The 24,904-nt window shown below is 35.9% G+C and overlaps 1 protein-coding gene across 3 annotated transcripts in view; it reads right to left on the reverse strand.

Annotated features, from left to right (window-relative positions):
• Positions 1-24,904, reverse strand: part of ZNF385D (zinc finger protein 385D) — a 410,553-nt gene that overhangs the window by 78,882 nt on the left and 306,767 nt on the right. For all 3 annotated transcript variants that reach the window (XM_027880952.1, XM_027880954.1, XM_027880953.1), the window contains one exon: positions 15,279-15,389. In XM_027880952.1, the coding sequence (XP_027736753.1) occupies positions 15,279-15,389 (111 nt within the window). The remainder of the gene's footprint in view (positions 1-15,278; positions 15,390-24,904) is intronic.

Raw genomic sequence — 24,904 nt, forward strand, 5'->3', positions numbered from 1 at the left:
ATGGACTGATTGCAACTAAACAGACATCACAGTCACAACTGAATTCATCCTCAAAATGCTTACAAGTGATACAAAAATAAGTCAATAAGAGTCATCAGATTAAACTTTTTATTAGCACTAAATTATTGAAAAGATTGATTTGACCTTGGTTAATTTCACTCATTTTCTATGGGATTTGGAGAGAAAAATAAAACAATTAATAACTTGTTTAAATAGTTTAGGAAAGATCCAGCCCAACAAAGAATTTTGTGTTGCCAATTCAAAGGCTGTGAAGCACCTGTAAAATCCACAGAAAATTCAGTTTATCACCACCAGAAACCAGAACTACTTTTCCACCTTGAAACAGCAGACACGTTCAAACACACCAGCAAAACCTCTACATTAGTTTTCTCTCATGATGTGAGTCCAAGAAATCATCTTTCTCAACTTTTTAGCCTAGACAATATTGTACCAAACTTCTCTTAAGTGTGAATTCACATCTCCCACTCCACAGGAATTCATCTTCCTTTACAATTCCTGCTATTAATGCAGAACATGCATAATAAAAAGTCTGATCCCTCTTGAAATGATGACAGAACTTGAGCCTCTAGCTGAAATATGCCTTAACTACTGAATCGCTGCTTGGGTAGATCACAGAATCACACAGAATCAACCACATTGGAAAAGATCTCTGAGATCATTGAGTCCAATCCAGGACTCAACACCAGCCTGTACACTAGACCATGGCGCTAAGTGCCACATCCAGTCTCTTCTTAAATACCTCCAGGGACGGTGACTCCACCATCTCCCTGGGCAGCCCCTTCGAATGTCTAACCACTCTCTTTGTAAATAATTTCTTCCTAATGTCCAAACTAAACCTCCCCTGACACAGCTTAAGACTGTTAAACATCATACCTTTGGATGCAGCCCATTTATCCAGCCTGTCCAGGTCCTTCCCCACCAACTTGGTGTCTTCTGCAAATTTGCTGATGGTACACTCAATCCTCTCATCCAGATCATCAGTAAAGATGTTAAACAGGACCGGGCCCAGCATTGATCCCCGGGGGACACCACTGGTGACCGGCCGCCAGCTGGATGCAGCCCCGTTCACCAGCACTCTCTGGGTCCGGCCCTCGAGCCAGTTCCTGACCCAGCACAGAGTGCCCCTGTCCAAGCCATGGGCTGCCAGCTTTTTCAGGAGTACTCTGTGGGAGACGGTGTCCAAGGCTTTGCTGAAGTCCAGATAGACACATCCACAGCCTTCCCCTCATCCACCAGGTGGGTCACCTGATCATAAAAGGAGATCAGGTTGGTCAAACAGGATCTGCCCTTCCCAAACCCATGTTGGTTGGGTCTGATCCCCTGTCCATTCTGTAGGTGCTGTGTAATCACACTTAGCACGACCTGTTCCATAACTTTGCTGGGCACTGAGGTCAGGTTGACAGGCCTGTAGTTTCCTGGATCCTCCTTCTGGCCCTTCTTGTGGCTGGGCATCACATTCCCCAACTTCCAATCATCTGAGACCTCCCCGGTGAGCCAGGACTGGTGATAAATGACAAAGAGCAGCTTGGTGAGCTCTTCCACCAATTCCCTTATCACCCTAGGATGGATCCCATCTGGTCCCATAGACCTGTGAGGATCCAAGTGGCTTAGCAGGTCACTAACTTCTTCCTCCTGGATAACAGGGGGGATGTTCAGCTCCCCGCCGCTGCCTACCAGCCCAGGAAGCCAGCTGTCCTGAGGACAAACTGTCTTCTTGTTGAAAACTGAGGCAACCAGGAGACCCTCCAGACAGATCTTTTTCTTGAGTGTTATCTGCCTGTCTCTCTAGGTCCAGAGCCTCATACCTGTTCTTTAAGGGCACCTGGGGAGGTGATGGGAGTTGGGAGGGGATTCTTTTACCGCTCTGACCAGGGACCTGTTTCCATTTCCCCCCATCTACTCGATCTATTCCACCTGCCGGATGGCAGGAGGGGTAGGGCTTCTCTGATTCCTGCTGGACTTCTTTTGAGGTTGAAAGGGTGCGATTGCACCAGTCTATTTCCCTTCCGCTTTTCCTAATACTCCTTAGCCTCTCTACTTCTTCCTTAAGTTCTGCAATCCTATAAGAGAGAAATGACTAAGTAGTGACCGTTAATACAACACAATCTATTTTAGCCAGAACCTTTGTTTTCTCACTGCTGTCTCCACTCCTCATGATCCCTGCTGCTGAATGTCATTACATCTGCTCCTTTCTTCTCCAGAATATCTGTCCTCTCCTTACTTCTTGCCAAGTTTTTTGGTAGAAACATCACCTCCAACAGCACTAAGTTAGCACAGGTCAAGCTAATAAACCCACAAAGATCATGGGCTTCTCTCTGCATCTCATGTCTTCTTGGCTCACCTTCAAAGGCCTGTCTCACCAGTCAAGACATGGGGCTCAGACTCTACAAGAAAAGTCAAAATAGTACTGCACCATTTTTACATATTCTTGATGTACATTTTCTTAGCTCTTCTCTGAGGGAAGTTGCATTCTTACAGTCTTCTCAAGGACTAAAGAGATACAAATTAGTCACATAAAATAATTTTAGAATAAAAATTTCTTGTCACTAGGAATTATGGAAAAAAGAAATAGTGCTAAATTCAGTAAAAAAAAATCTTCATTCCTCCTGTGTCCAAGGTGTTAATTATTTCTACATAGTCCCTGTTTTCTGACATCTTCAGACTTTTTTACTCATTTATTGCTGCTTCTCAGAATGTATTTACATTAGAAATTTACTTCATCGCAACTGTTTATCACTACATGTAATTCTGGTATGAAAAGCATGTTAGAGAATAAATTAAAGCCATGACAGGTAACTTGTAGTGGGCTATTTGACTGGAATTGAATTAGCAAGAGTCATTAAAAACTGCTATTCAATAACAAAAAAAAAATTCCGTTATGCCATTACAAGAACTAGTAGGAGTCTATGGAAAGGTAATGCAGATCAATCTACCTGTGAAATAAAAATTATGTCATATACTCACATTAATTACTAAACCATAAAATAAACAGATTGTCACTTTGGAAGAACAATTTCTACACAAGCGATGGTATTTTGTATTTGGCAAACAAGGTATTCAAGCAGGCAGAACATAAGAACTGAGGCTCAGTGATTATTTGATTTGCAATTAATGCTTTTACCATCAATTTAAAAAGAAACAAAACATCTGAGCAAACACCCCTTAGTTTTAAAATTACTGTATATATAACTGGCCTATTGAATTATGACATTTGGACAGGTTTTGTGTTGCTGTATGAGAGATAATAATGCTGAGGTGTCTGCAGCTAATGAAAACATAACACCTTCTATTTGGTGGCATGGCTCACTGCAAAAAAGCAATATATCACTGTCCTGAAAATGACCAGCAGGAATAGGAAAATGAGCTACTGCTAATTAAACCTTTTATGTAAAAACATGATTACTAACCAAATCTTTATTATCCCATACCCTCACGTTCTTTCTTCTTTATTTATACTTTGTCCTGTAGACCTTGAGGTATGAGATGTACAGTAGACTTATATGTATTGGTTTTTTGATGCTGTGAAAGGATAAACTTGTGACAATGACAATTTAGAAAAGATATCTAAAAAAAAAAAGTGACCATAGGAGAAAAAAGAATGGTACAATTAAACTACATCTGTTCAGTGTGATAGCTAATTACAAGTTATATTTAAGTTGCTAACAAAATATAAAGTGCCTCCTCAAGCTGAAATTTCATCTTTCTTGTGAAATCTGAAAACCACCTTTATTACAAGGAAAGTGTTATTCAGTAAGGATCACAATTTAAAACATATTTCCCTTAAAGAAAGAAACAATGCCTTTTATTTTAACTATTTAATTGCTATGAAATTTGCTACACAGCCACTTCATATACATTGAATACTGAAGATAAATATAACCCTAGCTAAATATCCAATTAAAGGTCAACAAAATAGCTTTTGCAAAAATTCTATGCAAGCATATATTAAGCTTCTTCTAGTAAAGTACCACATAACAATTTGATTTTTAATTTATATAGTTATAATTATTACAATATCTGTACAATGAAATGAAAAGGTTACAACATATTTGAAATAGAAAAGCATTCTTCTTCTAATCATGTAGAGAATGATCAACTTAACTCATTATTTTTGTCCAAGAAATAATAAAATCAAAGCAAGCACTGACAATTTCAACAAGACTCTAAATGTAAATTAAAATACATCAGATAAAAGGCTTGAAGGTAAGTGATTCTCCCACCAAGGGATGATTTTCACTTGTCTCCAGGTGTAACATTATGTGCACTGATGGGCTGATCAACAGAACAGAACTTCTCCCCAGCTGTAATCAGGAGTGATTGATGGTTGGGACAAAAAAGTTGATTATCATGACAAGTCCACTGATGCAGAGAAAATATGCTATGCTGGGAAATGGATAAAACCTGTTCAGTGACTACCTCCTAAATTCTCCTTTCTAAGAAATAAAAAAGAAACATTTATGCCCATCAAAAATTGCTAACATAAATTAATTCAGTACATTTGCTATGCATCTGTATCTAAACTTATCCTACCATGGCACAATGAGATATATATAAACAATAAACAGAATAAACCTTTTTATTTTTAAAATCATAGTTTTTGATCACCTCATCAAACAATTATATATGCGAAAGTACCTGCATGATCTACCAGTAGATCATTACTTAAGTTTGAATACATGTTTTGAATTCATAATCCAGCTTTTAAAGGCCATGGGGGAGTTAGGTGTGTCATATTGAATCCTTTGCTGAAAAGAAGTCAGTCCCCTTTAGCCATTTAAAGCCTTAAAAGACTTAATTTTCAACTGAGCTTAAAAAAAATGCCCATGAGCGTGGGCAATACACCCTCAAAAGTATAGTTCAAATATATGCTTTTTTTATTCCAATATAAAGCTTTTAAAAGGAGATATTGGGTTGCACTTCCACTCCTTCAGAGGATAAGGCTCCCAGCTGTTAGCTGTGATGTGAGTAAGTACACAGAATAGGAATATCTCCAGAGACTATAAAAGACATGAGAGGAGTGATAAAAGAACTAAGGACTGAAAAAGTCAGGCCTAGAGGTTCTGAAGTAGAATTTGTTTACATCAGAGGCAGTTATGTTTAGTAGTAATTCTCACAAAAATAAATATTATATTTGTTATGAGAGGACTCTGCACAGATACAGTGGAAAAAATATATCACAGCTACCTCAGGGAGTGCAATTTTACTGACCATAAAGAGGAAAGCAAGAGGTGTCCAGAGTTAGTGTAAGATTATTTGGAAAGTTTTTATGCCTGTTGGAAGAGTATATAACTTTTAATGCATTTTTACAAGAAATTAGTGTGTGGAGATGTCTTTTCTAAAAATTAAAATTTGCTGCACATTTTCTTCACTCACTCTTTCTGTGAACCAGACTGGCACATACCCTTGTCTGTTTCTCTTCTGCAAGTTATTCTTTATGTCCTTATCAGTGCCTAAGAAAGTGAGCCAGAAGGAGTCACCAATTGGTAAATGAAAGTAGACAGCATTTTGCCATTATTACAGTGAAATATCTTATTTGCCCCTACTATTAATAATCCAGAATTTCATATTCTCTACTGTATAAATTTCTATTTTAAAAAATAAATCTGTAACGAAGAACTTGCAATGGAACAAAATAAAAGGGTAGATGAAGATTGCACAACACGGAGTTTAAAATTTATCTTTCCTTATAGGTGATGACTTGCTAATGCAAAGTGGTTTCTGTGAAGAGTCCCCAGCACAGTTGTTCATAAATTTCAATTGCTTATTGGAGTTGACTGATTTACTTCCCACGTTAACTGAAGAAGCTGACAGCAAAAACTGCTTCAAATACAAGTAAGTGAATAGCAAGAAATGAAAAGCAGCGAATTGTCTCCTTGAAGTTGAAACAGGCAGTCTTTTCCATGAATGGCACAATAGAGGACTGAAAGAGAGACTTCCTCTCCCCTCTTTTATACTGTCTGTATTTTCTCCTGTCTATACCCGTTTCCTCATGTAAAATGGTATTCTTCAATGTACAATTCAAAAATACTAAGTGTTGTCCTCTTTCCCAGTTCCAGCCAAAGACTTCAAAGTTAGTCATTACCTGCCCAACTTCAGCATCTGAACTTCATTCTCATGTTCCTCCACCCTCCTACAGGCACAAAATCTTTCTGACTCTATTGTAACCCAAAGAATGTAGCTACAGGACCAAATTCATTAAAACAGCTGGAAACAAATATGTAATTTGCCTGGAAGTAATCTTAGAGCATGACAGATGATAATACCCATTAAGCATGCTCCTGACACTGAAAGCAGATTTTGGAAATTCTAGGACCTATGAAACCATTTAGATCCGCATCCTGCCTCCCAGTATGATGTTTTCTGGTACATTCTTCTATTTAACCATTTCTGAGAGAAAGGAAACTTCTGACAGTAACACACATGTATGAGTTCAAACACAGGAGGGAGGTTCCTTCTATTTCCAACTTTCTGTTTACTTAACTACTATTACCTCTGCCTTTCCTTCTGCTCTTTGCAATTCTGTGATCCATGCCCCAGCAGAAGTTGGTCCCAAAAAGGCAAATAGCGCAACCATTAACTTCAGTGCCGGAACCAGAAACCTTTCAAACTTTTTAATTTGTCTTCATATTCCACAGCCAGAATATTGGTTAATAATCTTTCGCGAATTATAAACAGGGCTATCAGCGAGAGCCATCACCTATTAACATATAATTTCTATCAAACTCAAGTAATTTAAAAGAGATGTCAAAACTTCTGCACAATAGACTTGTTTTGCAAAAATAAGTGAATGCTTTGAAAATTAAATAACCTCATAGGATGAATAGAGGTAGGAAGAAAATGCTGACAATGGAAAATAAAAAATGTCTAAGTTTTACATAATCTAAGTCCTGCACAGCAAGAGCTGATGCTTATCTGTTTGTTTTAATCTCTCTAGGACCATGTTTCTATACTGATTCAGATATTCAGCTGACATAGATTGTGGACATTTCTCCTCAACCTCTGCTTGTGCAGGGACTAGGTAGCTGGAAACACTAGACTTTTTTTCTCCTGGATATATAAAATAGTTTAGGTTGGAAAAGACCTTTAAGATTCTCAAGGCCAACCATTAACACAGTGTTGCCAAATCCACCACTAAACCATGTAACTAAATGCATTGTCTACCCAACTTTTTAATACCTCCAGGGATGGTCAACCAACCACTTCCCTGGGCTGCATATTCCAGTGCTTGATTTAGATATTCTCTCTTCAACTACCACTGCTGAATGTGGCTGGAGAGTGAATTTTGAGAGGAAAATGTAAGTCTTGCAATATAAATACAGTGGACAACAAGGTACTCCATTCTCTCCCCATCAGCAACAGTCTGACTAATCAGCTGACATTAAGCATGTACTTTCTTCATGTTCAGTAACTTAAAACTTTTCTTCTTTCCTACTGCCTTCTTGACCTCAGGCAACGCCTCTGTGAGCCTGATATCTCTGGGCTGTTTCGTGTTCTGTAACAGTATACAGATTTCCTGGACAGAATAGGTTCCTTCCATTACAAGAGAGGAGATAGGTGCAAGGATTAGAGAAGAGTTTGTGCAGAGAGCTCCATAGCTTGTATACAACATAGAGACCACTGACAGCAGTTACTGAGGGTCACCCAAAATGTTTCGTTTTGCAGCCAGTGCTTAAGAGGCAAGGAAATAGTCACATCCTTAGGATACCAGTCAGGCGACTCAGTTCAACATGTCTAAAAGTACTCCAAAGCTAAACAACAAAGTGCTGTGTCAGATATGAATAATTTCTGCTTGTATAGATTCATAGAATACTGTACAGAAAGTGAAAATTAGGGGAAAAGTCCTTTATACAATAAAAGGAAATTATTTATACTTTCTATTAAACATTTTCAAAAAGCTTTAAGAAACCATAGGTTATGTGAAAATTTATTGCTACTCTTCAACAAATTATTCTGCATTTCATAACTTAAAAATTATTTATTTCCTACATGAAAAAGGTTACTTATAACCAAATTAAGATTATTTTCTTTCAAAATAAAACACAGTTTTAATAATAATAAAACAATAAAACACAGGGAAAGACTAGACCTGCACAGGATCTGACTGCAATTCATATTATGGTCTTTAAAACTGTGGTCTAGGAAAGAGGATTTAATGCTTCTAAAATGTGCAGGTGAAGCCTATAAAAACAGACTCCACTGAACAACAGTGAGTAAATTACACTAGGTTATTTTCAAAATTTTTCATGTATGCAATGTAATTGCAATATATTCTGTGCTATTTGATTAGACTCTTGGAATGTCAAAAAGTCAAATATCTTGAAATATTTTGTTAGTAATTCTTTAGGGTTTCTGTAATGTGTTGCTGTAAATGCCAGATATCCCATGGAAATCTCCACACTAGTCACTTTCTGTTATTACTTGCTACTCTTTCCAGTGAATACCATAAATCAGTACCTCTGGGAAAGTGTCAACTTATGAGCGAATTTCCATTCTGACTAGCATTCTGATCTCAAATGCAGAGCATGTGCAACTGAAAACAGCATTTGTTCCTCCTTACAGTGAACTCTGTAGTACAGGAAAGATGGTGCATTATTAGAAAAAATTAGGTACATATATATAAATATATTTTAAAATATAAATATAAATATATATATATAGAAGTTGATTTTGGATGAAGTTTTATTCTTGTTAAGGTATAAGTGCTGCAATCATTACTATACTCTCACAGAGTAACACTGATTTTAGGGGGATGCTGAGTATCTGCAAATGTTTGCAGAAGAGAACCTTTCCTAAAGAATCAGGCTGATGAATTTATAGAACACAGGCACATTAGTTTGGAAAAACAATAATAAAAATTTTAAGATAACAAATTAATAAATGTGCTTGATGACTGGCAATACCTGCAACAAGTGACTTTGATTAAAAGAGCTGTGCATTACAAGTCAAGCAGAAATTGTTTTGTTTATACCAAACCAGGATCCAGGACTCCAGGTCAATTGTAAATCTAAATCTAACCCATAATTGGAAGCACAACAGAACACGTGAAAAATAAGACCCTGTGGTTATCGCCACACACAGAAGAGTAGTCGAGGCAAATTTGCTTCAAATACCATTTAAGGATATCTCTGTAAGTTGAAAAATAACAGACTTGAAATCAGAAGGGTGAAATGCTGAATAACTTCTAGCAGTTATATGTACCAACCTTTCCTGATTCTTAATGGATCAACATTTTAAAGTTCCCCTCTTTCTGCAAACAGAGGCTGCAGGTGTAACCATCATTTGGCATGAACAAGGAATTAAATCTTCCAAACCACACAAACAGGTTTGCAAATTAGTCAGGCAGGAGGTCATATAATCCCTCTCTCAGGTCTGGGACTACATTCAGCATTTCCTGCCCATCTTCAGGAACAGATGTCTAATTTACGAATACTCTTTGCCAACAAGCACACCTCAACTGTCCCTACATGTCTTGTTCTAGAACTTCACTACTGTTACAGCTAGAATTGTTTCACCAAGCAGTCCAACAAAAAATTTCTTTAATAAAATTAATCTGAAGAGCTAATCAAATTTATTCTCCTATCAAAACCAAGGATCACAAAAATCAATTGGTTGCTAAACTCTAATTAATCTCCTTTCAGATATGGAAAACCTACTATATTTTTCTGGTGTTTTCCACTGTACATCTATCCAGTTCTTTCTGCTTTCCCTAGCTGAGTGATTTTTTTTTTACATCTTGTCATATTAGTGGATGTGTTCTAAATTCTGAAACCAATTATGCTTTTGTGGAAGCATGATGACCACTCCTATAAATAATTCTTCACCCAAGACATTGTCAATTTCAAATCATAGAATCACAGAAATCATAGTCTGAGTTGGAAGGGACCTTCTAAAGGCTTCAACTTTATCAGGTTTCTCAGAGCCCAGTCCAACTTGACCTTGAATGTTTCCAGATATCAGGCATCCACGACCTCTCTGGGAAACCAATTCCAGTGTTCTAACACCCTCATTTTAAAAAAAACTTATTTCTTATATCTGTATTAAATTGACCATCCTTCAGTTCAAAACCATTACCCCTAGTCCTATCAAAACAGGCCCTAATAAAAAGTTTGCTCCCATCTTTCTTATAGGTCTCCTCTAATGAACGGCCACAATGAGGTCTCCCCACTGCATTCCCTCCCACAGACTGAACAACCTCAACTTTCTTAGCCTTTACTTATAGGAGAGGTGTTTGGTCCCACTGATCAACTTGGTGGCCCTCCTCTGGACCTGCTCCAACAGATCCATGTCTTTCCTGCACTCAGGACCCCAGATCTGGATACAGTACTCCAGGTGGCGGTCTCACAAGAGCAGAGCAGAGAAGAATCATCTCTCTCAATCTGCTGGTCATGTTACTTTTGATGAACCCAGGATAGGGTTGGCTTTCTGGGCTGCAAGTGCATATTTTTGGGTCTTATCAAGTCTCTCATCCACAAGGACCCCCAGTCCTTCTGTGCAGGGCTGCTCTTGAATATTTGCTGTGGAATACTTACCTATTGACAAATGTCACATTTTGGGGTAAAAATTATCACAGGATTAGGTGGGTGGTTTCCCTTTTCTTCCCCCCCCCCCCCCCCCCCCCCCCCCGCAGTATCCATTGTTAATGCATATTTGGATTATGATTCACTATAATTCTTTTTTTGCCACTAAGCCAGACATTTACTCATTTTACTGCTTGTGCATTTACTTTTTCCAGTCTAAGCACAATAGTTTGTGCTTTTACTTACTGCATTTGTCGGAATTCCAAACTATTTTGTCCATCTGGCGAAGGTAATATTGGACTGTAATCCTGAACTTACCACCTTCCATCAAGTGCCTGCCACCCTCTATCTAGGTGTCATCCAAAAATTTGGTACATGTATACTCTATCCTATCAGGTACAATGCTAATAAAAATTTAGAGTAGCAATAAGAATGGAACAGACTCTTACAGATCCTGACTTCTTGTGATATTTTGATCACAAAAGCATCAGCAGGAAACCATCAACAACTACTCTAACTGCAGTTCTTCAATCTGTTGTGCAACCAACTTTTAATAACTTCACTTGGACCATATTCCTCTACTTGCTTTACAAGACTGTCACATAGGACTTTACAAACCCTTGTTAAAGCCCAGATATATCACAGCTATTTATTCCCTATTATCCATTAGGCCAATTACCCTGTCAAAGGAAAAAATTAGATTGGCTTGACATGATTTGTTCTTGACAAATTCATGTTGACTGTTTCTTATTGCCTTATTATACCCTAGGTGCTTACAAATTGATACTTTAATCATTTGTTCTAGATGTCAAGCATAGCCTAAATAGGACATAAGTCCTCTGATCCTGCTTCTTTCCCTGCAAAATTTAGAACAATAGTAAAATACTGTGGAGCTATATTGCATCCTTATCCTCAAAAAAATCCTTCACTATTGTTTAACTGCAAGAGCACTTTTTGGCTTCATACAGTTGAACTATATATCAATTCAGTGATACTTTTTTTCTACAGAGATGGAGAAAAACAATGTAAAAAACCAACAAATAAGAACTGATGAGCATTCAGCTTCTGATTTTTAGAGAAATAATACTGCAGTTGCTATTTAAGCAAAACAATAATTTCTGGCTAACATAATTGGAAATATTTTTACAGTGTATCAGAATGGAATTCAAATCCTGTGAACACATCAGAACTCTGCCCAACCTTTCTTTAAAGGCAAACTGAATCATCACTCAGCCATCTGCACTAAACAAGAGGGAAGAAAAATAGATAAACCCTTTGGAAGGATTGACCTTGTTGAAAGATACTGATAACTTGATAACTTCACCAAATACTGAAATCAGAAATGGAGGCAAAAGAAGATGAAATAGGCAAGACAGGAAAATTTAGTAAGCACTTTCTTTTTCTCTTTTTCCCAAGCCATTAGCAGAAAATTTATTCCTACCTATAGGCACATGAGTTATCCTACTGAAGACAGCTGAAATTAATTTTACAGGGTCTTTTAGTAGATATTTAATGTGAAGCATGCATTTAAAAGTTCATCTGACCCAGTGCAATACCTCTCAGCAGCTGCCAACATCTAAATGGCAACACAGGCACTTGCACCCAAGCACATATGTAAACATTTTGCCCTGTACCGGATGCACAATGTGATTGTAAATGTTATATATAGATTTCCCTGAATGAAAAAAAAAAAAAAATTGCTTGAAATGGACTCCACAGTCCTCTGCGGTTCTGATGTTTTTTCTCAGCATGGAGAGACTTTGGTTATTTGCTCATTCCTCCCTTCCCTTTTAGGAAAAGATTTATTTTAAAAAGAAATACTGAACACACAGCTGTCATGAAGATTTATAGAAAACTCCTTTACAAAGAAGCTAAATGATTTTAGACTATTTTAGACTATTGTACTGCCTTTTCTCATTTTTTTTAAATGTAATTTTGATACCATGTAACCAGAGAAAAAGCTCTGCTGCTCTTAAAGAAATCCATATCAAAAGGGAGAAAATTCTGTATTCTCTGCAAAAATGAAAAATCTCACAGACTAGTTTTATTGTAAACATTTTCATAATATTGTTGTGCAGCAGATAAATGGAATTTCTATTCATTATTCTCTGATAAATCCTATCTCCAGCATCTAAAAATAGAGACATATTGGTAGAAGAGACACAAAGCCCAGGTTTCTAGGCAGAAAAGGTATTTATTGTTGTTATGGATTTAAATCATGTTCAACAAAATATGATGAAAATGAAAGGTAGGAATATTGAGTAAATGAAAAGTTTTTCATGATAATAAGAGAAAAACTTTCAATGTGTGTGCTTGCCATTCACATAATAGAGTTATCAAAAAATGATAGCTAACAACTCTCTTTCTTCAAAGCAATCTCTCCTTTGAGTCTCAATATTAAATCTTTAGTTTAGCACATTTTTCCCTCAAACTGGTGGACGTTTCAGAATTACCTAAGCAATGGAGGAAATAGCTCTGCCTACTCCTCTCACATTGCAAAAAAACATTCCTAAACTGAAGTGCAACTGTGACTACCTATTATGTCTTGAAAAACCTCAGCAGGGCACTTTGTGATTTTCAGTAGTAATAACTATAAACACTAGAATGAAAAGAGACCATCATAAAGATATCCACAAATCCCTTCTGTGTGGTAGGGAAAAGGGGGAGAGATACCATCCCAGGTTAATCCATGGGCAACTTTTGGATCGTAATCTCTCCATTAATCAGCAACACTGGAATTGCTTTAAAAGTTAGGTGAATATTAAAAGTGGAAAGTGAAACATACACATCAAGAAGGTCTCCCCACTACATAAAGTTAATATTGATCTACTCTGAGAGAGGAGAGCATTACAATAACCTTCTTCCGAGCAGTGTCAGCTATTTGGAGTTCAAGCCTCTAACACCTAAAGGTGTGAAGGGACAGTTAAATATCTGCTTAACAGCTTGTCTTCCAGGAGTTTTCTGTGAACAGCTTAAATTAATAGATTTCTTCCGAAACCAGCTTTTTGGACACCATGGATGACTCTGAAAATGACCACTGCTTCTTTCCCCTCTCTTTTTTGGAATAGTTTCTAAGAGAAGCAGAAAAGGAACAGCATGGGACCATAACAGTCCTCTAAGTAAAAAGTATCAGTGTGCACTGATATCTTGTTTGTTTCTGTGTAGAAGCGTTTTTATTGCAGACATTTTATTCTGGAAAATGCCTCACGCCTGTCAGCTGGGAAATTTTCCACTCCATATATCAATCCGAGTTGTGTAACTGCTAATGACTAAGTCATTTTAATGATGTGTTCATCCTCTCTTTTGTCTGGATGTTTTTGCAGACTCACAAATGGTATGCCCTCTTTGAAAGGAGGTGTTCCACTCTGGTATGTTACATGGAAGTGTTTGATACCTCACGCAGCTATATACTGTGTATGATTCAGTGTGACATGCTTTTTCTTAAGAAAAAGCTGAAAATTGTGATAAGTTAGGCTGCTCAGTCGGTAAGATCCACTGCAGCCCAGAAGCCTCCATCATCCCCTCCTCATGAATGACTCAGTATCCACAGTCCTAATTCTGGCATCTGGCTTCTAACTGGAAGAGTTATTTCTATCTGTGAAGGACATGACAACTCCAGATAGTGTATTATCCTTCCTTGCACCACTTTTTGAAAAAGGCTTCCATTCAGTAGGTGAATCAGAAAACCTGGAATCACTGGTAAAATTAAGTATGTGATGCTGACTGCTCTGGAAGTTGTGACTGAGATCTTGTTTAAATTATTTCTGAGGAATAAAAAGCTGAAGGGAATGAAAAGAGCTGCATTATTTTCTCCCCGAGGAGGGCAATCCTTAAAATTAGGTTTCAAAGTTCAATTTAAGTTTTTGACAAGATCATGGCTTTAATAAATAATCAATAGGCTAAAAATAGTACAAACTGTACATAGATACCTGCCTACAAAGAAGCAGGAGCACGCAAGAATTATTTCATTTCTTCCTATGACTGGCATGAGGAAGGATCCTAGTAGATACTTTTGGGTTTGACCTTACTCTAAATTCCAACATTTTTATTCTGACAGAAGTAACTTCCATACTTAAATTAGTAAAACAAGTTGTGAATGAGGAAGATTAATTTCCACTAGCCATGTCCATGTCAAGAAATTTCCTGAAGAGACTAGAATAGCAGAAGGAAATATATTGTACTAGGTCAGGTTTTGTCTGCACACACAATGACCCTGAGAAGGAAATAGAAGAGTTAAAATCTGAGAGGCTTTTTACTGACACAACAGGTGTTACCTGTGATGTTAAGGAACTTCACAGCACAGCTTCCTTGGCTAAATGTGGGAGACAGGTCTCCTCTGTGTATTAGGGACCATTTCCAGTTCAGTTTGCTCTGTTTCACTGATGGAGGAGTGAGAGGAGGTAAGGAAGGAGCCAACTGAAGGTACTGGTAGAAGAATTAGGATCCAGCAAATACATCAGCCTTATTAGCAGTAATGGATCAGTCAATTTTTCCTATTTACACTCTGTGCAGCACAACTGAAGTTGATGAGTTTGCAGGGATATATTGGCAGAGAAAATCTGGCCGGGTGTATAAACACTGCCAAGCAATTGTGTTTATTTGAAACATCCTACAGCCTTTTCATCTGCTGAGCGACAAACTGAATTCACAACATTTCATTTAGGTTCAATTTATGAAAATTATGGCACACAGTAGAAGATAAGTACATATTTCTAATCTGATACAAAATGATCGACTTACATCAGAATTAAATCTCAGCTGGCAAATGTTGCATGATATGATTTGCTTTCTTCGATGAGGAAGAGGAACCCCAAATGTATGATTTATTACAGCTTTTTGAATTGGGTCCATCTGTAAAGAGAGAAGAAGAAAAATGAAAGCTTTTGCTGTTCCACTGTGTGCTATATTATCTGTAATTTCAAAACAGGTTCTGCATCATGCCATACCATGCCCCACACTACAGAAAAACTATTATTTTTCTTCGAAAATGAATATTTCTTCTTCATGTACTTTTACAAAGAGGTAATGCAAAAAGGAACAAAGAAAAGTGTCATTAGCTGTCTTGAAGTAGATATCCTTGTTTCAGTTTTATATGTACCAATCTCCCTTTCCTGAAGAAAGGTAAAAGCTGTAAATGCTGAAAAAGTTTACCTATCAAAACACCAATTTATGATTTTTATATCACAGAAAATCTAGCTTAATAAATGAAACTAGAACATTTAAAATAAAGTTACTAACAAAAGAATTAATGGAAATGTGAAGGAATATAATATTCAAATAATTCCAGAATAGCATGCGATAGCTAGGTATTATGAAAATAAAATAATTTCCTATGAACCAACAAATGAATCTCTTCCATGAAACAACATCTACACAACTTATGAAAAATCCAAATCCTCCAAAGATTATTTTCACTATCATTTAGAGGAAACTATTTTAAATAAAATCTAATTTAAAGATGAATTTGGACTTTCATGAGAAAGGTTATTTGAGCTAATTTCTACCAGAACACTGATCTAATAGTGTCTGCAAGTAAGGGTCCCTACAAAAAAGTGTACCATTTCAGCAGATAATTTTACAAAAACTACTCAAGAGACTTTTTTACATGGATGATTGAAGTCAACTTTCCCAAATGCATTGATCAAAATTATTCATATTTCTTTTACACAAGAAGCATTTGAAAGCTACTTTAAAAATCTTGTCATAACTGTACAACGACTTTGTTAAGCCAATGAGAGTTTTCATCTTTAAATTGTTAAAAATTCACAGATTTTGCCTAATTCTGATAACCAGTATTCACGCAGCATAATCTGAAAAAAAAATTATCTTTTTTCATGCTCATGTCTCTATGATTCACTATTTTCTAGTCTGTTAGCAAAGGGTTATTTGATAAATAAAGAATCAGAGCTTTTCCTTAGAGTAATCAATTATTCATGAAAGCTGTAATAGTAGACAGTCATGGCCTCTATTGCAGTGAATCCACAACAGATCACTACGGAATTTTTGCATCACCTGACAGCTGTTCAGTGTCAGATATGAAATAGGTCTTTAAATTAATTCCTGTTGAAAAGAAAATCAGATTGGTTTTAAAAAAACCCCATAAACTCCCACCCTTCCCCCCCCAAAAAAAAAAAAAAAAGCCCAAATGAACCAAGGGAAACAGCACAGTTTTACAGAACAGTCTGGAAGAAAAGCTCAGTTTGAGCGTCCTCTTCAATGTGAAGTGAAAGTGAAACAACTCATATATTTGTGCAACCACCAGCATAAAAGAACACCAATCCCACCTAGAATGCAGGGATGCCACTGTAAAATAACCCCAAAATAACACTGATGATGACTAAGGTGAGAGTATATCAGGCGCTGAAGACTTCCTGCAGTGACAAAATCATGTGTAAGAAACATTCATTTTACTGAATAACTCGATCTTGAAAAAGCCCACAGTCCAAAAATACTATTATATAGACTAGGAAGAACACCACTACATAGCAAAATAAACAAATAGTAAAAGCTCTTCTTCTTTTTTTTTTTTTTTTTTTTTGACTCAGAAGTGAGTTCCCATGCCAGCAAGATCAATAGACCTGTATCTCGCTATTTTCGACACTAAAGCATCATGCGGCTTTGATGCTATTTCACTACTACTGCAGTCTGGAGAAATTCTGTTCCTTTTGCCACTGCAGGTCTAAAATACTTAGGGAAACCTGAAGTTCAAATATATGAATAAGTCAGCACATGCTAACAAGAAACTGTGCATTCTTTGATCCAGTGTAACTGTTTGTCTTCACATTAACCAGAGCTGTGAGATGCTTTAGAGAGCATCTTTGTTTGACTTTCTTAATTTAGAGCACTTGTGAGATAATGTGAGGTAATAGCCTTTAGTGTTAACACGTGTCTTTCACATTATCTGCCATAACTTCAGAAAGCCAACAAAGAAACACTCCAAGCATTAAATGAAAGGTTCCATCATGGTTCATAAAATGGAACAACTGTTGTTTTTTTTTAAATCGGATTTACCCATCTTCAAAGTAAGTATTTTACCTGCAAATGAGGTCAGATTTCTGCGGCAACTGATCCTTACATATTGAAAATGAGACAAACAATTTTTTAAAATTAAAAAAAAATCATGAACTTGTAGAATACTTGTTCTATCTTATATCCAATTTTATTTTTGCCTCATGGAAAAATGTGGAATTTCTTTCCTAATCACTCTACAGATTTTCTCTTATTTATCTGCTGATATAGAAACCCATCTGCACCCTTCCTTTCCGGTTTCTAAAGATGTAGACTTCTAGATATATAACTACATGGCGCAAATGTGAATAGGATGATTTGTGTTTGTGGCTCTAAATGAAGAAGTTTTCTGGATAGCTTTCAAGTTGATTAAGAAAAGCTGCTTCAAGATAATCAACCTTTCTCTGCCAGTTCATAGAATCATAGAACTGTTTGGATTGGAAAAGACCTTAAAGATCATCTGTTTCCAACCCCCCTGCCACTGGCAGAGACAAATTCCACTATAGCAGGTTGCTTACAGTCCCATCCAGCCCGGCCTTGAACGTTTTCAGGGTCGGGAGAATTGTTGTTTGATACTGCAAAGCACAGTTAAACTTAAAATCTTAACCCCAGATTCTAATTGATTTGGGGGCAAATTACTCGTGGGCTATCTTGCACTATTATTTTTCCCTAGAGATTTTGTTTGGGAAACATCCCCATTTCATAAGTTCCAAATAAACATCCAAAAAAGCACCAGATAAGCTTCGAGAAGTTTTATGCAGTAAAACTGAGAGAGTAAGGATACTTAGGTGCAGCATGATAAGGATTCAGATCTCACAGATACTGAAGAGAGAGAGGAAGCCTGCTGAGAGTCAGAGGAATAAAGAGAGGTAGCTGATTGCAGAAAATAGAGAGAAGGATTGCAGGGAAGTATAAAGGGGGAAATAATATCATATAGCTGAGATAATCAGTAAAAGGTGAAATACTTAACATAATCTCCAGGCACTTTTAGGCCAACTGAACATTGTTAATCACACATATAAATTATATTTCAAATTATGTAAGTGGTATTCAATTTCCAAATAAAAGTTATCATGATAAACTTTGATAAAATTTGCTTTTTACTCATTGCTAGTGCTACATTACAATTGCTGTATTTTATTTCTTAGATGAAACTGATTTAATTTACTCTAATTTACAGTGAAGGACAAAGAGGTTTGCAATTTACATGAAAGATTATCATTCAGCTTTCAAAGCTGTGCAGAAGACCAAGGTTGCCAAGATATCCCTTCACTTCCTCTCCATAATGTATTTGCTGTGGCAGTTACAACACAACAGAATGACCATAGCTGCTATCCTTGAAGGCTTATCTGTATAATGCAGAACCTGAGATGGTATATTTTCCCTACAGAGAAATCTGACCCTTTGGAAAGGTAAATTTTACATATTTTCCACAAATGATTTCTAAGTGTTCCCTTTTTTTGACGTGTGTGAAGAATTGTTTTATGCTGAAGCTGAAATTCAAACACATAGCTCTTCCTGAATCTCAAGTAATTTTTAATATCTCTAAATTTTTGTAGTTGTTTTTCTGTGATTTCTTATCCCAGAGGCATAAGAATATGCCTAAGTTAAAAACAACAACAAACCACTAGCAAAGGAAAACATGCAAGTTTGATCCGCAAAGGCTCCAATTGCAAAAGAATATAAATTGAAGTGATTTTTTTTTTAAATTGTGTATTAAAACCAAGAGGCATGACATGAGCATTTCAGATGTTTATGGTTTGCAGTAAATTAATGGAAATGCACTACTGTCTATAAATAAAAGCATCCAGGTCAAAGGATGAAGATAATGTGGATGCCCATAGTCTGTTCAGAACATATGGTAGGCCTAAAGCAATCAAAAAAGTAGAGAAAGTATTTTTACCTCAGACCTAAAGAAATTAATTGGAAAAGATTGTCTCAGATCACTATGGTCCTACGCTAAGTGAGCAGAAAACCATGTCAGGTCATTGAAGCTCTCAGGAAAAAAATTGCTGTAGACCATTCTAGTGGTAATTCAGAAAAACCCCAAAAAAGCCAACCAACCAACCACAACAACAACAACCAAAAAAACACCAAAAACAAAACCAAAAAAACCCCAAACCACATAAGGAATGACTTCCATAAGGAATGACTTCCAGTACTTGAACAGCTAAGTGAATTTAGTGACACAGGTATTGACACCTCTCAGACCTTCTTAAAATTCAGATGTGAACATATTCAATAATAATATTACAATGTACTCATTTGACCTAATTTTGTACTTACTCTCAAATATAAATTGTAGAAATGCAAACCTATGGCAAGAAACCATACTCAGAATATAAATAATTATATTTATAAAAAATATGTAATTATAATAATTATATATAATTGCTTATAATATTATAAGCAATAATAGCTTATTGCTATTTTCATTGTAATACTGTAACACTGCATTGTGTTAGCATTGTAACAATGATAAAAAGATAAAGACAACACAGTGGGAGCTCCATTCATTCTCTTATGCTCCAATAAAGAGTAAAACTTGTAAGAGCATTGGACACAGTGTAAATCCTTCACCAAAATTTGCCATTACAAAGCAAAAACCCTAAAATATTATCATGTCCTCCAGTTTATAATTATTGGTGAACTTGATCCATTTCTAAAACTGCCCAATAGATGCAGTTTTTAACACCAATCAGTTCAAACATAAAACTGCCTGCTTGATTATAATTGTGCCATACTTGTAAAAACAGAGAAAGGTTAAGATATATGGATGCTCCTCAATGGCATAAAGTCATCATCACTTATACCTTGGGGACTTTTAGAATCAGAAATTTTCTCATAGCATAATTTATCTATTTCCAGCTGAAAACTGAGTAGTTTCTCTGTGATCTCAGTGGCATCAAGAATTCACAGTCATTTCCCCTGCAATCATGCTGGTAAATTGTGCAGATGCAGTGATATTATATTAGATACATCACATTGTTATATTGTTACTTATGCAGACATTTTTTTATTTTGGAGAACTGCTGGACTTTCAGATTTACATTGCCCATATCATAGGCACTGTGAAGCTGAGTCGTAGCTACTTCTTTTCCAAGAGATACTTGACATCTACTGTAGCTGCACTTTCAAGCTGGACAAGGTCTAAAACTTACAGGAATTACAGGAACTAGTTCGTGTCACACATTACAGTTCATTTCCATGTGTGTACAGTCCTCTCAATACACTTAAAAGTATTTATCAACTATGCACATTTAAAAAAATTATCTGTGTGGAATATGATGTTTTCCAGAAGTGTCAGATCTGTAATTTACAATCTACCTGACACATTCTTAATATACTCATGACCAGGTCAGAAACAGAACAGTTCAACAACAGCTTAGTAATTTGATCCTAAGCATATTTTTTTCTCATTATTAATGAGAAATAAGTCCTGTTGTTATGGTTAGCACTAAAGGATTGTGTTTTTTCCAAAACCACATTAATCTGTGAATAAGAATCTTATAAATTAACTAAAGAGCACAATTCAAAAGGAATGATGGGAAGAGTTTAGTAAGCATAATAAAATACACACACAAAAAGAAAGTTTAACAATATTTTGGTTTCATGTACAAATAGAACAATATGATGTCAGACAGTTAAAATACATATTCTAGATGTGCTATCATGCATGGTTTACCCTTTAACAGCTAANTTTTTTTTTTTTTTTTTTTTTTTTTTTATTTGAGCTATTTAATTGCAGCAGTTGTCTAATCACCTTCCTGGTGTGACTTTGGTATTTCTCTCTTCCCTTCTTTTTTTGTTATTTTTTTCCTTGTAGATTTTTCCACTTGGCAATGAGATGCTGAGGCAGCAGCAGTATTTCTGGCAAATTGCTTGAATATACAGAAACTAGTCAGAGCAAAAGGATTTGCATTCACAGTGGTATTACACACAAATACTGTAACCACAGAGAGATTATGCAAATCCTTATACTCTGATTGTCTAATAACGGTTGTCAGTCAAAAGACAAGAATTTGCATATGCTAAGGCTAGTGAGAAATAATCACACAGTGATTATGCTAATCAAACACACTAAACAACATGTGAAGGACTGTCAAACTGGAACAAATCTGTGTATGTATGTGTATGTATGCTAAATATAGAAACACGCAGTACTAAAAGAACATTAAGGTTGCAGATCAAGCCCTTAAAAACATGAAATGCCTATAAGCCATAATTTGACACCTTTCTGAATTTATATTTTTGAAAAAGGTTCACATATTTTTCCAAAAAAATTTGGCTTTTTGTCTGTTCAGAAGATGGACAATGTTCACTTAATGAGCAATTGTTCAATGTTGTGTTTTGTCCAAGAGGTTCAATGAATAGCCCTAAAAGTCATTTACTATATAAAGCTGAAACCTCTCTCCCAATGGAAATTAACCTATTCACTGGCTCTCCTACAGTCTTCATTGACACAGGATGTGAATAGTTCACAAGTATAATTAAATGTTTTTGAAAACTTCTTTTTTTAAAGAAAATATTGTATTTTTTTCAGAAAAATAAAGAACAAAATTTGTACACCAGTTCCAGTTACAAAATTTATTATACCTAATAGTACTCACTATTATATTGCCTTTCATGTGTTCCCCACACAGTTCCTGACTTCAGAGTCATCTGTGAAGAGGCTATGCAGACTAAACACACTTTTACAACTGCAAGTTGGACTTCCAATCCATAAAGCTGTCTGAGAAAAGTTTAAGTGACGTGCCTTGCATCCCTCAGAATAATTCTCTCGAGTGATATTCAAATGGGATAGCCCTTACTTTTTCTTCAGTCCTATCTCATTGAAAACATGCTTTCTGGTTTCTTCAACAAACAAATACCATGGATAATAATCTTCCAAATTACAAAACTATGATTGATGCCCCATGCTTATCCAAAAGAAACTCAAAATTCTGCCAGACCTAAAAGATTCTCCCAAAGGAGAGAAGATGAAAGCAATCAAATGTGGTATGTTTGTCATATTGCTCAATTATCCAATGAAAAATGCTCAACAGAGCAATTGCAGCATAAGAACAGACTAACATGAAACAGATCACCTTGAAAATGGGAGAATAACTCACTCCACTTCTAGTAGGCAGTACCAAAGTAGTGTGGAAAGAAAGGGTGGATTGCTTCTTTTATCTGCTCACTGAAATGAACAGTGGCAGATGGTAAAAATATGACCGAACCCAAAATAGTTCTTTAAAACAAAAAGAGGTAAATGTTATTCTTTCCCTAAAGATAACTCTAAAGATACCAAAAAAGATAAAAACCTAAGGTTCACAAACACCATTTGCTTTTGCAGCTTCAACCACAAACAAAGAAAAAATGAAAAGAGCACATTAAAAAAAGTTAAGGGTGTTTTCATGTTTTGTGCTTAGGAGTTTGGAATAAAAGGTTAGCAGGCAGGGCTAATGGGAGTTTCACAACAAATTCCCAATAGTATCATTCATATGTGGATGTATCTTAGAAAACTGGACCAAGTGTTATAATTGGTATTTAATAATAGTGAGTCTTTCTAATCTCAACAACAATAAAAGCAGGATGTGTGCCAGACAGAGAACTGGCAGAGAGGCACTTGATTCACTCATGCAAGTTGATTGCTTACAAGTACCAGAGTGAAAAGTGGTCTCTGAAAACTATTACATGTTTTTCAGAGAATTATGTATACATTTAAGGACAGAGAAAATAATTCTGTGATGCAATGTTCGTGATCATGCTCCTACCCTTTTTTAGCCTATGTAAAAAGTTCTTATTTACCATTTTTATTCTGGTGAATCAAAAGGAATCATTACTAACTAAGGAAGAGAATATAATTTGAATGTTTAAAAATATATATTCTTACCTGAAAAAGATTCTGGGATGCTTCAGGCATTACTAAATTCTCTATCAAATCTATAATTTTATAGCATTTCAATGCATATCAAAATCTGACTACTGTGTTAAGATTTAAGACTGGGAGAGGTTACAATTCTTAAGCTATATTAGTAGAACTAGAGACTAAAAGGGACCACAACACATAATTTAATCCATACCTCCCGCCATGAAAAGAAAAAATTGTTATGGCAACAGAATAATTTTATCCTAGGTTCTGGAGGCAACTATGTGACTGAACAAATATTTTCACGAAGAAAAGGTTAAAATATAGCAGTTGGATATTGGAGAGGAAGAAATTTTCCAAATTCTCATTTTATTACTGTTTCAAAATAAAACACTTCAACATTTCAACTGAAACATTTTACAATGTTTCAATTGAAAACTTGCTGGTTGTTCTGCTTGTTCAGCCACTGGATTTCTGACAATCTCTGAAAGCAAAGTAATTAGAAAATTATTGAATTTTTCTCTCTGTTCTTAATGGATGTCTGTCTTTCTTCAAAATCAGATGTAAGTACAGATATTTACTGGCATAATTATTTGACTACAGAAGTTCTTTTTTTTTCTATTTTTCCCCCACTCCCTTCTCTTGGAAGGGAGTTCTACTGTCCTTTTAATGAAAATTCCAAGATATAAAATCATGTGACAAACTGTCATCATTGGGCCTCACATCTTGAGGTTCAAGACAATTTTAGTTAAAATAATTGTACCACCAGCAGTCAACACAGAAAAATAATAGTTCTCAGACTCTTCACATATGGGAACTGAAGTGCTATAGTTTGCACATGCAGTTAAATACACCCTTTTAACAGGTAATGGTTCAGTGTGAGGGTAAATTATGTGTGTGGCTATATTCATAGCCCTCATACAGATCACTTAAGAGCATTATATCTCCTTGCATGCAAAAAATACTTTAACTTTGCTTGGCTCATGGATTATGAACCACAGGAGAAGTCATTAACCTGCTTACTTCCTGCATAACACGATTAGCTCTAAAACCTGCCTGATTCTTTGAACCAGGATGAGACTGTGTGTTCAGGAAATTCACTTCCACTAAGAGAGAGAGAGGAATATGAAATTGGAAATGGAAAAAAAATGTTTTAAGTTCCTCTTTACATAGTTTGAGAGCTTACATAATAGTGGAAATAAACATTGCTGTTCTTAGTAACTATGTAGGCATAAACAACATTAGAATTTGGTACTAAGCTGAGGGAGATCCCAAGAAAATGAGGGAAATAGGTGGTTGAAGATGACTTGCATTTTAATGAGGTATTTCTAACTGCAAAATTAAGATCAACCTAATTTCGTCTTTCAGACTCTCTAGGAAGCAGAAAATAGGAAAAAAACAGAAAAGGAACAATTTAGAACAAATGGAGATTATAACACTACTAACTCAAGTCCCCACCAGTTGAAATGACTCATTTTCTTCATGGTACAAAACCAGGATTATATTC

Source organism: Empidonax traillii, unplaced genomic scaffold (assembly GCF_003031625.1).
Source record: "Empidonax traillii isolate 1590-97213 ecotype Southwest subspecies unplaced genomic scaffold, ASM303162v1 scaffold81:size2596050, whole genome shotgun sequence".
In the NCBI taxonomy this organism is placed as follows: Eukaryota; Metazoa; Chordata; class Aves; order Passeriformes; family Tyrannidae; genus Empidonax; species Empidonax traillii.